At 50.2% G+C, this 14,662-nt stretch overlaps 1 protein-coding gene across 1 annotated transcript in view; it reads left to right on the top strand.

Annotated features, from left to right (window-relative positions):
- The first annotated feature begins 402 nt into the window (after nt 1-402).
- Nucleotides 403-14,662, top strand: part of LOC138473213 (protein-arginine deiminase type-3-like) — a 211,800-nt gene continuing 197,540 nt past the window's right edge. The window contains exon 1 of the mRNA XM_069611781.1: nt 403-614. Within this exon, the coding sequence (XP_069467882.1) occupies nt 403-614 (212 nt within the window). The remainder of the gene's footprint in view (nt 615-14,662) is intronic.

Consider the following 14,662-nt stretch of genomic DNA (forward strand, 5'->3'; position numbering starts at 1 on the left):
AGGGACAAACACCAGGCCCATGACGCGGCCGTACGTTGGACAGATAGTACACAGGTGGTGGTTAAAGGAGCTCTACGAGAGAATACAAGAGGAGAAGAAGAGAATCCCAAAATCTCCTCCTACCACAGCGACACAGACAATGAAGCCTGCTCCACTGTCAAGCATGACTGAGAAACCTCAGCAAGAAAAAGTAGCACAGACACATTTAGAGATATAGTTATAGCTAACTACAAAAAGACAGCAAGAATAAAGAGAAACCCACATGAAGACAACAATGAACTAAACGATTACCTGGATAGCACAGCACACCTAGGAAACAACATTTGGTACCAACACATGAAGGAAGTTGGAAGAAGAAAAGCTGAAGGACAATGCTTCGTCTGTGCACTTCTACCGTGCAACATGGAAAAATCAAAGATCTTTGTGGCTGTAGAAATTGATGTCCCTACAGCACACTGTATGTCACACGTAGCAATGTGCAACACCAGAGGACAATTTATGGGAAGAGACGCCTCATTGATATGGGCGACTGAAACAGAGTATCCCGATGAAGATGGTTATGTCCAGGATATCAAGACAAGGGTCAGAGCGCCCACTAAGAATCACGTGATCAGGTACGAGAAGCCTGAAGTGAAAGGATCAGGAACATTTGGGAAATAAACCCGAGGATGAACGTCCGAGGAAAGACTGCAGAAGAGGCTCAAATTTGGAAGAACAGAGGCCAAATGCAGATCTGGGGAACATTGGTTTCCCCAAATGGATGGGAAGAAGGAGTTGGAATCTGCCGAGCATGGATGGTTTTGTAGCCTGCCAAGAAGCATTAGCGAACTCACAGAGATTATGCAAACATCTATGGCCGAAATTGGTAAAGCTGCTGACATGGGTCAAAGACAGAGGAGGACCCTTGCAAATAGTACCACTGGAAAGCCCGAAATTGTGCTTCAGAAGCAAAGGCACAAGGAAAATGGGAGAGAATCAAAACTGCGGACGAATCTTTGAAGGTCTGGGAATGACTCAGGGGGCCGCAGTTATTATGGACCATTACTGGGCATGTGGATCCAAAGCATATATAAGACTACCGAAAAACTGGGGCGGCATATGCACACTAATGAACATCCACGTTCCTGCACTAATGATCCCGAAAAGTGACCTGAGTATGGACAGTTTTCCAAAAGCAGATGCTCAACTAAGGAAGAGGAGGTCCGCGGAACTGGTATCCCGAATGAAGAGGGAGAATTACTTTTCTGCCAAATCAGAATAAGCATTTTATGCAATCCCATATGAGCATAGGCTGTTTAGCCTCACCTCATCGGTATTCACAACAATACTCTTGCCACACATCCAAGTCGGAGCAAATACTAAATGGTTGCAGATAACCAGATGGGAGTTATTGCAGACCATCAACACCACCATAAAAGGATTCAACGCGATCAAAGAAGAACTGAGAGCCATGCAATTGATGACCCTCCAGAACAGATATGTACTTGATATAATCACAGCGATGGATGGAGGTGTTTGCACAAAAATCGGAGAATCATGTTGCACATTTACACCTCCACATGACCAAGAAAATGGAACGTTAATAGAAGCCATAAGTGTGCTGACAAACCTAGAGAACAAGATGATTAACGAAACCGACGAAGTGGATGATAGCAGATGGTTTGGAGCACTATTCACATGGGACCCGCAATAGATGGCGGACATATTAAAGTTTCTGGGAGCCCTGCTATTGATGATACTACTAGGACTTTGTGTTATCAAGATAATCATCCCACAATGCCAGAAAACTGCAAAGAAAGCCATTGGGATGAAAATCATGGTCGATGTCGAACCTGGATGGAAGCCCAGAGACCTAACTGCTGAAGAAACAAGAATTTGCGCCAGAAGGAACAAAGTTTGCGTACCCCAGAAAACGAAGAAGGTATGAAGGGAAGTGGATCTACTGCAGCCCAAATGGGCAATGCCAGCTAATGACCTGGAACAAAGACGAACATATAAAAACAGCAGGAAGTTTGAAAGGAGTGATAAAGATATGGATTCCAAAGACACACACGTTCACACCATCATGTACGAACCCAGAAGACAATGGACAGGATACTAAAGAACCAACTAAGACGAATCCAAAGGAGGTAGCAGAAGTGGTTGATGAACTGACCAGAGGGGGGAGTGTAGAGGAGGTCCCAGACATGGCCTACACCCCAACCCCACAGTTTGAGGTACCAGGAACATACTCGCCAAAGTATGTGATGTATAAGGGACAATTGAACCAACAGAGAGCTGCAATGAGCCTATGCCCAGTGCCCATCAGAAGAACAATACCTGTTGAAGTGCCTATAACAAGACAACCATGGGCGGCTCGGTACCGGCTGAGACAACCGTACCAGCTGGCACGAAGTGAAGACTACTTACAGACTGTCCCCGAAGAGACCCAAAGAGCCTTAATGGAAGGCAAATGGTGATGACATAAGAGCTCAGGCAGTCGTACAGATGAACATAAACGACAAGCCAAAGGGATGACACACAAGTTGAAAAGTTATGAATAATGGTGCAACAGACGTAAAAGAAGAAACAATGTTGCAGCACGAAGAAACGTAACCATGAAGTGAGATGAAAATGTGCAACTAACAGATGCCTGTAAATAGGCTTGGAATGCACGAAGCTAAGAAAACGGAACTGCTTGCAGTGCTTAGTAGAAGAATAGAGCGGCATGCGCCAATTATACATCTACCTCAATGAAGCACAGTATACAAGTGCGACTCCAGTTTGTAAAAGCAGAATTAAACCCAGGCTGCAAAGGGCTAACAAGGCCAAGATTCATATTCCAGCCAAAGCCAAAGGAAAGAGCTGAATCAAAACTCAGTGAGAAGCAGCTCATGCCTGGGAATTCTAGGTCAACCTAAGGAAGGGAGGAGAGCAGGACCCTATTGAGTGGGGAAAGATGGCTTATTTAACCTGTTACTCCACAAAGGACAAGAAAGGAGATGGTTACAACCCCCGTGAGGCATCAAATGAGCCTTTAAAGCAAAGCAATGCTTAAACATCACTAATGATATTCGGGATGTGTCCGTTTTAGAAGGTGCTGAGCTAACGTTCACTGGCAATAGGCACAAAGTGGGATTGTTGTTTGCAGAAGTGGCGAGGCATGGAATAAATAAAGCTGATGATAATGGAAGTCCAGCAGTCCCTACTGATGCAGGTTCATTTATTCAGCCGTGTGTAAATAATTGTCTACTCTCTTAATATCTGGATGCCTTAGAGAGTTCTAAAATGTTTGAACCGTCTGCATTTTCCTACCAACCTCTGGTGAATCCAAAAAACGTGCAGAAAGGGATGGGCAATACTCATATACCACAGTTGGAAAATTATGCCACTTTTGCTTTAAATGTTGTTTTGAACTCCCTGGTCAAACTATACAAAAATATTTGAAAGATCAAAAACGTATCATGACCCAAATGGAGTCAAAACATTTTTTGGGAGGGTTTTATTTGTGCTAAAAGGTCTGAACCGTAGCGCTTTCCTAATCCTACAGCCTTAAATGTAAATGAGGAGTTGACAATCTCAAATTCATTACAACAAGATGATATTAATGATGACCTCACTGTACAGTCTACGATACCAACTGAGGGTGATGAGGTTATAATTACTAGCGTTGAATCCCCAAGACTCTCTCCCGATGTGCCTTCCTTGGCAACTGTTCTACTTGTAAGGTCAAAGAAGTAGAAAAATCTAGAAAAATGATGAATGATAAAAACAAACGGGCCAATTCATGTAATTAATGTGGGCTGAAAATTTCCGAGCAAGCGTGCGAAAGCGTGCGAATCGCAGCGCAAGTGCGAAAATTGCAGCGAAACCCGCGCACAGCGATTCATGGAAGTCCGTGCGAGTGTAAATCCATGGATGTGCGCTAAAATCCTGCGTGGCGCACGCTGGCGCACACGTCTTCAAACAGCGTGCGCTACGCGCACAGCGAAACTGCACATAGCGCAGCGCACACAACAAAAGTAGGCGTAACACGCGGAATGGGGAACAACGCGTGAAAATGTGGGCGTCACGGGGGAAGTACAGTAGGCAAATGCGTGGAACGCCCACACGCACGCCTACAACACGTATTCATGGAATCGAACGGGACCAACGCGTGCGCCCAAAAAGACACGCTAATCCGGAAACACGTACGCCAGCAGGAAGCAGGCGTATGTGGACCCACGCAGCATAAAAGTGCACGCAAACAACAAACAAGCTCAGACGCTAAGATGAATATACCGTTCCTTGCAGCAGTGGTCGTGGGATACCGCAGGAGGAGGAGGAGGATAGTCAGGGCCAGAATTTTTACACCCAGAACCAGCCTTTTTGGGATGCATGATGACTAGGTGTATGTGAGGTACAGGTTTCCACCTCAAATAATACTCGACCTGGTGAGTAAGTGGGAGGATGACCTCACATCACCCAAAGTGTGCTTCCAAGCACTGAGCCCCTTGGAAAAGGTGCTCAATGTACTGCACTTCTTGGCCACTGGTTCATTTCAGCGGACAAGTGCCATAGTGGGGCGGGGGGTGTCACAGGCCACGCAGTCACGCTGCCTGCACCAGGTGTTGGCCATCATGACAGCACGCCCATCAGTCCGCAGGCACATATACCTGCCCAGAACACCTGCAGAAAGGCAGGCTGTCGTCCAGAATTTTTACGGGGTGGCACACTTCCCCAAATTGCTAGCTGCCATTGACTGCACCCATGTGGCTCTACGTCCTCCCAGGGCAACTGAGCACATCTACAGAAACTGCAAGCATTGGCATTCCATCAACGTGCAGGTAGTATGTGATGCCAAGGGAATCATCACCTCAGTATATGCCAACTATCCAGGGTCCACCCATGACAGTTTCATTTACAGAATCTCAACCCTAAACCGGGACCTAGAAGCTGGGCGGCATGGCGAGACATGGCTGCTTGGTGAGTATAAATGCCCCTGCACATGCGTGCATGTCAGATACTGAGTAATGTCACAACCCCACTAATGGTACCCATCATCACCTCCCCAGGGGACAGTGCCTACACTCTGAGCACCCATATGATGACGCCAATTCGGAACCCCACCACACTACCTGAGGTAAAATACAACACAGCCCATATTGCAACCCGGGGCATAGTGGAGCGCACATTTGGAGTGCTCAAGTCATGCTTTCGCTCCTTTGACCGCTCTGGTGGGCAGCTGCTATACGCGCCCCCAGTAGTGTGCAGGATCATAGTGGCAGCATGTGTCCTGCACAACGTTGCAACATGCCGGGGCCTGCTGGTGGACATGGTGGTGCCCCCACATCCCCAACCACAAGCACGGCCGGTACGCATGGGGAGGAAAGGGCATGTGGTGAGGCAGCCCGTATGCAGCTGGTGGCTAATTACATCACCTAAAATCACACCCCTGTGGAGTGCGCACAGCCCTGGCACATACCAGCTGATAATCAATGATGATGACATAAGGGACAGTCACAACCATACCAGCCTGAGATTGGTCAGCTAGAAGTGTTACATTGTGTGCATCCCTACCTACCCAAAGACAACCAATGCTGTGTCACAAAAAGACACACATTTATGCTGCATGAATGACTACCCCCTTGCAAAATACAACATGAAAATAGTGCCATGTCACCCAACCCCTCCCCATCTCCGACACCCAACACACCATGGCATGTCCTGCAATGCGAAAGCAAACAAAGGAATGCACAACACATGACACAGGTGTCACAAAGTGCACTGTCCCAAATGGAAACGGGCCCAGACAATATGCTCCCAGTAATCAATAACAAACAGCACACATGACCAAATACTTACCAGCAACACAATACAGCAACACAGCATGAATCATTGCCAAAATATGACAGTACAAACTCAAAGTAATGTAAGTCATACAACCTCAATAAGCCAGCATATCGACCCCTTCCAACTCCAGAGTGTTGCTGTCAGGCAAATGTGTCAGTATACTGCATACAACATGAACTGCATCTGCAAAGGAGACGGCCTTGTGAAGACATGAAGAAGGTACCTGCGAATAAGGAGGAAGACATGGATGCAAAAGCACATATCAATAAACCATGCAGTGTTCAATACAAAAATAAACCCCACTAGGGATATCCACACAGTTATGACTACAGACTGCCCACACAGCTCTTGGGAGCCCAATGTCACTGTGTAAGTCACTGTCACTTGGTCACACCCTTTGCGAGCCCAAGGAAACGGGAAGCAGGAGGGGTGTGTGTGTCAGGAACCCAAGCATTTAACTCAAACACAGGACAAGCCTGCATGTGCCCAGCCGGAATACACAGTGGATGCCTACGGGAGCCACACAAGGCAAAACACTGTAAAAAAAATAAAAAATAACATCAAAAATGGCCATGTGGGGACCAGGGGGGAGGCCACCCAGGAGGTCCGAGGACAGGGTGCACACCAACACCCATCTGTGTGGATGTTGAAAAAAAAACACCTCCATGGGGTCATGGCCTGCACGGCTATGCTACTGTGGGAGAAGTGCTGATGTCGCTCTCATCACCCTCTGCTGCTGCATCAGGAGGTGGTGGTGCTATGGGAGGCAGCCCACGCAAAGCCCTGATATGGTCCTCCCTGGCAGCAAGCATGCGGGTGTGGAAGGTCTCGTTCTGGAGGATGATAGTACGGAGATCCCCATGCAGCACCTGACGGGTTGCCTGCATTTCTGCACGCATGGCCTCCTGTGATGCCGGATCTCCTCCCGAGTTGCCTGCTGCTCAGCTGAGAGTGAACGTGTGAGCCGCTCCAGCTGCTGTTCTGTCCTCAAATTTGTGGAAGCCTCAGGTTCAACAAGAGTCTCCCTGAGGTTATGGAGTTCTACCCTCAGGGCTTCCCTGTGGCCCTGTGACTCTATAGAAATGGCTTCCCGCAGAGTCTCCAGTGCCGCCCGTCGGTCCCTGTTGGATGCCAACATGTCTTCCCTGTGTGATTGGCAAATGGAGTCTGTTGCCTCCTGTTGTTGCTCCATCTGCCTTTCAGGGGGGATAATGGAAGTGGCCACCCTCTCCATTGCCTGAGCCATCATTTCAACTGGTGCTGCCTGTTGGGTTGCCATACCGTACATGGAGTTCTCCCATAAAGTATTGCCTGGTGGCGTACGGCCACCACGTCGGCGGGCACCACACCTGTTTGGGCCAAGGCAATCTGCACCTTTCTTTGCTGGCACTGCCTGAGGCTGCAGGACTGCATTCCCCCTCTGATCTGCTGGCCCAGGAACAGGATCAGATGTTGTGGAGTGTGACCATGCATCCGTAACCACCAAAGGCGGAGTAACCAACACTGACATCCCCAAAGAGGGTTCTACCCATGGTGCAGGTGGGTTGGACAGAACAGAATCCCTGCCAGAAACACTCACCTGCGACGGCACATAAGTCTCATCATCTGATTCAGCACCTGAATAGAGGTCTGCGGAGGTGCACCCAGAGACACCCCTGGACAGTATGGTCTGCAGTAACAAAGGGTTTTCAGCCACCACCTCACCACCTCCCCCACTGGTGCCGGGTCGTGCCTGAGATTCGTCCTGGGTCTTCACCATTTCCTCCACCTCAACAGCATCAAGTGCGTCATCACCTGCAAAAACATGAAAGTCAACAAATGGAAACAGGCATGAGCACTATAGCACATACATAGGCCTGACAAGACGGAGATCCAGTACATGAATTATACATGTTCCACATGACTATAACCCTGGCATGCATGCACTGTCAATGAGTTGGAAGGGGAGGCAAAAAGCACACACTGATGACACCAAGATGGAAAAGCAAGACATTTGTTGCATGCTGGGTAGCACTGCCATCACACATTAGCCTGTGAGTGGCATGTCCAATGCACATACATGACACATGCCATCACACAGATGGCATGTAGCATAGCCATGGTACATTCCACAAGTACAGCCATATGTCAGTGAATGAGTACTGTCAGCCATCCATGTGAGATGGACATGATGAGATGAAAAATGCTACATAGTGTGACAAAATACGCATGTGCCACTCACTGCAACACATCCAGTGTACAAGAATACAGTGATTGCAGGCAGATGTACACATCAATGGTTGGTCAATTAAACTTGACAGGAAACAACTATCGTTGTACAACATACAAACAGGAACCAAAAATCAATATGAGCAAGCCAATACTCAATCAGCCTGAATGGTCTAATCATTCACATTCAAGGTAACAAATGTGGGTCAATGTGGGGTGTAATCAATGACAGAAGCATGTCACATATGTGACAATAGGGCTGAAGATTGCATTGCAAAAGTGGGAGAATTGAAACTGTCAGCCTGAATGAACACTGAAAAATTCTGAACAATGTTGTTGCAAGATGACAGTTCAAGGGCAACTGCAGTAATGTGGCGCTAAATTGCTACTGTGGGCAGAAGGGATACTGTCATACCCAAATCCAAGGCCAGTGAATGTTTTGGAGGAAGCATATGGGTGACCCATACCACTCAGGTGCACACACCCTCACCTGGCACTCAATCAGAACCCGTCACCCACACAACATACACATGGATTACACACACATGCATGGGCACTCACCGGACAATGTGTCGTAATCTAGTAGGTCTCCCACGCCTTGGATCTGTTCCTCTGTGATGAACAGATCCAAGGCGTGGGAGACCTACTAGATTACGACGCATTGTCCGGTGAGTGCCCATTATGTGATGCCAAGGGAATCATCACCTCAGTATATGCCAACTATCCAGGGTCCACCCATGACAGTTTCATTTACAGAATCTCACCCCTAAACCGGGACCTAGAAGCTGGGCGGCATGGCGAGACATGGCTGCTTGGTGAGTATAAATGCCCCTGCACATGCGTGCATGTCAGATACTGAGTAATGTCACAACCCCACTAATGATACCCATCATCCTCTGTGATGAAGGTTCCAGCAACAGACTCATGTTCAGTGAGTTGGTTGTCCTCTTGTGGAGACCCACCGCCAGTCACCAGAGTAGAAGCATGATTTGAGGCCAGCTTGTTCTTTGCTCTGCGTTTCAGGTCATTCCACCGCTTGTAGCAATCATCAGCTGTGCGCCTCAAAAATCCAAGGGCACTAATGATGTCCGCGATGGTCTGCCAGTGTGCCTTACATTGACCAGGTGTGGTCTTTCACCCTGCAGTCACCACCATTTTGCGGCTATGTGCCGACACATAGGCCACAAGTGCATCAATTTCGGCGTCATTAAAGCTAGGCTTCCTTGACGTGCCCGAGTGTGCAGCCGTGTCTGGGGTCTCAGATTGTAGTTCCAGAGCACGCTTCTTCCTCTTTTTCAAAGGTGGTGCAGATCCTGAGTGGCTTACGCCGCTCTGGTCAGTAGGGGCAGAAGCGCCGGTGGACTGGGTCCTAGGAGTGTGCGAATGCACAATGACCATAGGTCTTGGTGCAGGCATTGGCTGCAGGGTGATGTTGGCAGGGGCAACGTCGGTATGATGGACCGGGACCGACACTGTCCCGGCTGGGAGACTCAGAGCTGGGGTGGATCGAGCTGCAGCTGCCCCTGCAGCCTCCCCACCCTGCCTACCTGGGGCAGCAGATGACATAGCTTCCCCAGATCCACGTGGCCTGGTGACACCAACTTGCACCGCCACACGTGGCTTAGACGTGCTGACCTGGAAGTCAGCCTGGGAGTCATCCTGTGCCGGTTCAGGTGTCACAATGGGCTGGTCCAACAAGGGCTGAGCTGGGATGGTGTCAGCTACTTTTCCCACAACCATGGGGGGGCATGTGTGTCCCTGATTGCTCCTCCACACATGGGGGTCTAGAGGCACCCTGCAAATCCTGGCCACGTCCCCTACCGCGCCCACCACTTCCACCTTTTGGAGGTCGGCCACCTTTGCCTCCCTTACCGCTTGGTCGCCTCCCAACCATGGCACTGATGTTCTTGTGCGCATGGGAGTAGCAGTAAACAATTGTCCTGGGCAATTGGGGGTGAAAGGGGTAGGGTACTAGATGGAATTCGTACCCTAGTGCTCTAGCAAGGCTGTCTGTGACCCCTGTGGGAAGATGACAGATCATGCAACGCACAGGCACTCCCAAAACAAAAAATAACGTGCATGCAACCCCTCGTAGACGTGTGGAAAAATGAACCCGCACTATGCTGTGGCACCCAGAAACACAAAATTAAGCATACGCGTAATACACGCAGCCTACAATGACCTCTGAAGGGGTACGCGACACACGAAGCAAGCACAGTTGGTAAATACGTGCGCGACTCACCGTCTGCCTGGAAAAAGAACGTGAAAAAGACGCGAGTGTGCGCGTTGGCAACACCCCCGCCAAAAGAAGAATTGTACGCTGTCTGAGGAGACAAGACAAAAGAAGAAGTGAACGCTGTTTGAGGAAACAGGCCCAACAAAAAAATTGAACGCTGTCAGAGGTAACAGGGAGTACGAACTTGAAACGCTGTGAAGTAATCGCGTGTGAACCGACAAGAAGTACAGAATTCACCCACTCGCTCTCCACGAAAAGCACGTACAAGGAAATGGCATCCTATACATACCTTTTAAACCGGCCCACACGTACAACGTCACTTACGCGTGTATGTGCTAAGGCCCTTTCCTCCAATTATACGAGCTGACATTCGGACGTGCAGTTTTTGCACGTGTACGATGAACATGCACCCGTGTTGAGGGAAACGTCACAGACACGTAGGCCCTTTCCTCGGATTACACGCATTCACACGCGGACATGCAGTTTTTTCATGCGTCCTGAACCACTATGCCCACGTCACGAGGGAAACGCCTGTGTGCGTAACGTCACAGACGCGCTTACGCGCTAAGGGCCTTTCCTCGAATTACAATTCACGTGCCAAATCACTCCGTATCAAGCTGGCCACGGAACAACACATGGAAGACCACGCTCCTGCCCAGAAGGGCGAATTACTGCCCCCCAGAGCCCCGAGCACACTCCCACCTGCGATCTGCTGCTGACCACGTGCCCTGCTATTTGCTGCCTGCACATCAGCCATCTGCAGGGGTGCAGTTGTTGTGACCACCCCTGCTGGAACTGAAGACTCCCGACTGGGATACCATCGCTCCACAGCCCAGCCCAGCCTGGGGCAGTATGATGCCCTCTTTGGAAGTTCTCGACCAACTATGAAGGACGGACCAGGATCTGGATGGACATTGTGACTGCCATCAACGAGGAGGGAGTGGCAGTCTGCGAATTCAAACATGTCAAGAAGCACTAGGAGGACTTCAAGTCCAGGACCCTCGACAAGGCCCGGCGCCTCTTGAAGGCAGCTGATGCCAAGGGGTGCCGGGGCCACCTGTCCGACCACCAAATGAGGGTCCTGGAATGCGTATGCCCAGCGCTCCACGTCCAGGTCCTTGAGAGGCAGACCCTTCTGGAGCCGAGCGGTAAGTGTACATGCATACTGATTGGATGCTGTGCGTGTCGTGGAGTGCCAGTAGTGTGCAGGTTGCACATGTGTTTTTGTAGGGCCATGTATGGATGTGTATGTTCAGGGGCGTGAGGCTGACACATGCAAGTCTTCTCATGTGTGAGACACATGGATGGTGTATGTGTGGGTAAGCCTGCAGGTCAAATGCAGATGTGGGTGCACACATGTATGAATTACTGTGTATGTACGTTGGCATGGTTGTGGTGTCCCACATGGATGTTGGTTAAAGCTGCATGTATCTGCACTGTGTACATGTACATGTGTGTGTATTTGGCAAGTGTGCAACTATGATGCAACATGGATGCATGTGACACTGATATGTAGAAGGCTGAATGCCAGATGTGACATGGATGGCGATCTCATCACTGCAACAGTTGGTGGAGATGTACACATGCATGTCTTGTGCACTCCCCGTGTTTCATGTGAAGTCAGGCTCACCTTCAGCTGCTCATGCTGTTGTATGTGTATATATGATGCTGCCTGGTGCAATATTGCTGTGGAATTGCCCATGTGTGTGAGTTGAAATGACATGTGTGTTGGGGATTGTGATGCCATGTCTGAAGTTTGACACTGCCACTCATGTGCAACTGTCATGTGTGTATCAGCCCATTGTACAGTACCCTGATGCCTGTGTCCTATCTCTCCCTGTCTGCAGCGTCAACTGATGAAGAGGGCGGAGAGGGTGCTGTGGAGCAAGGCGGCAGGGATCGCACCGCCATCCGGAGATGCAAGGCCCGGCTCCCCTCCCAGGTTGTCATCTCGTCAGGGAGTGAGGAGTCTGGTGCCGCATCCCATTTGGCAGCTGCTGAGGGTAGGTCCAAGAGGCAGAGGTCGGAGTTGGACTCCTCAGTAGCAGAAGGGGCAGCTGAGACCCCACAGGGTCCGACGGAGGGAGATGGCACGGAGTCATCCAGGTTGGTGGGGGGGTTTGGTGGAGGAGGAGGCCGTGGAAGGGACAGACACGGGGTCTGGAGGTGGGGATTCCACTGGTGCTAGTGGTGCGGTGCAGGGGCAGGGACAGGAGGCAGCACAGGCCACCGCAGAGCTGCCTGTGTGTAATACTGTCCCCGATCCTGTGACTTCATCATCCTGCACCAGCAGGGATGCCTACGTCCAGACCCGTTTTCAGGGAGGGGATCTGCTTACAACAACTGGCCTTCCTCTCCCTGCAGACGTGGCTATCCGTGACCGGGTTGAGCCTGTCCTGAGTGGGATGGCGTTGCGTCAACGGGGCATGCGAGGTGACCTGCAGTGTTTTCGTGAGGACACTGCACATCATCTCGAATGCCTCATTGACCGCGTTGACCTACTGGTACGGGTCACCAGGGCCGGATTCCTAAGTTTGCTGGACCCTGTTCCGACCCCCTCCTCACCTGAACCCCCTATGCGCCAGTCGTCCTCCATGCCATCGTCCCACCCATGTATCACCTCGGTACCCTGTGGAGCTGCCTCTGACCCTGCGGCCAGGCTGGTGGAGGACACATCCCTGCCACAGTCAGGAGTGGGATGTCCAGCAGGGGTGGCACACCTCAACAACTGCACCCCAGCCGGAGGAGGACGTGCAGGCAACAAGAGCCAGGGCACAGGCACAGCAGCAGCAGCAACAAGGTGGGAGCTATGATGGCTCGGGGCCTTCAACATCGGAGGGGCAGGTATCGGCCAGAGGGCAGGAGGACCCAGGATTGGAAGTGTCTTCCGTGTGGCAGCGGTTGGGCCAGGCCATAGATGCGGAGCGGCAGCGGGCAGAAGAGGCACGGCTCACAATGGTCAGGGCAGAGGGCTCTGAGGTGGGCCGAGTGCCTCGAGGCAATTCGCAGGGAGTTGGAGGTTCACATGTCATCGTCCCTGCAAACTCTGGGGCCATGGAAGAGGACTGCCTCCTTGACATCGAGCAGGAGTTCGATGATGCCCTGGCCTGGGAAATCAGGAAGTGAGCCGTCGGACTAGCCCACTGCCATTGTAAATAATTTTTAGAGTTAGGTTTCCTTTTCCTTTTCCTTTGATTTGTAGTGAATGCACTATGCCACACACATTTGTATATAGATTTTTTATTAGGTAGTTTCTTAGTAGGTTTCATTTCTTTCGTTTGAACATGGACTAATGGATTTTTCTTTTGGACTATGGATTGTACATAGTTGGACAATGGATTATTTTGAACTTTTTCTTTTGATTTCACCATGGATTAATGGATTTTTCTTTTTACGTTTCCTTTGGATTTGCGTTGGTGGAGGGAGAGTTTGGACTATTTTTCTTTAGGATTTCTTTGGATTGGTTATACTTTTCATTTACTCATCTTTTGCACATGCTTTTCATTTAATGTTTGCTATTTTGTTATGCTTTCATTTCATTGCTTTATTTTTGTACATAATACATTTTGATATTTTAGTTCCATGTGTGGGATTCGCTCATTGGGTTAATGCATGTGAAAATGTGGGTTTACACAATCAATGCCAACCAGTGTGTGTGTGTGTGTGTGTGTGACGAACATGTGTTGATGTACATAGTTGACTTTTGGTTTGTGTCTTGAGATAGGCATGTCAGTGTGGGGTGGATTGGGAAATCATTGCGTCTCAAGAATGGGGTGGCGTGCTGTGGTATTTTGGTGTGGAAGTGGGCCATGATTGTCCATCTTTATTTCATGTAGGGGGGACATGAGTGGGGGCCTGCTGGCAGGTGACCCACACTGCTAGGGGGTCGGGGTACAGGGGGACATTAGTGGGGGCCTGCTGGCAGGTACCCCTCACTGCTGGGGGGTGTGGGTGCAGGGGGGACATGAGTTGGTGATCATATTGCAATGTGACATGTGGCTTGGGTGGGGGGCATGCCCATGGTGGATGGGCTGCCTGCGGGACAGGACCAGGGGTGCAGGGTAGTCCCCTGTGGTGTGGGCTGCCTGCAGGGGCCGTGGAGGCAGAAGAGGGGACACCTGGGAGGACCCACACTGCCAATTCACGTGTGGGACTCCCTGTGCACCCCACTGGATGCACGTACCCCGCTCTGAAAGCGAAATTGCGTGTGAAACTTCACGTGCATCCCCGAAATACACATACCCCGCTCGCACAGGGCCAATCACGTGTGAAACTCCCCGCAAACCCCAGTAATACACGTACCCCGCTCGCACAGGGCCAATCGCGTGTGAAACTCCCCGTGAACCCAAATAATACACGTACCCCGCTCACACAGGGCCAATCGCGTGTGAAACTTCCCGCGAACCC

Source organism: Ambystoma mexicanum, chromosome 8 (genome assembly GCF_040938575.1).
Source record: "Ambystoma mexicanum isolate Mex_15411 chromosome 8, UKY_AmexF1_1, whole genome shotgun sequence".
Lineage (NCBI taxonomy): Eukaryota > Metazoa > Chordata > Amphibia > Caudata > Ambystomatidae > Ambystoma > Ambystoma mexicanum.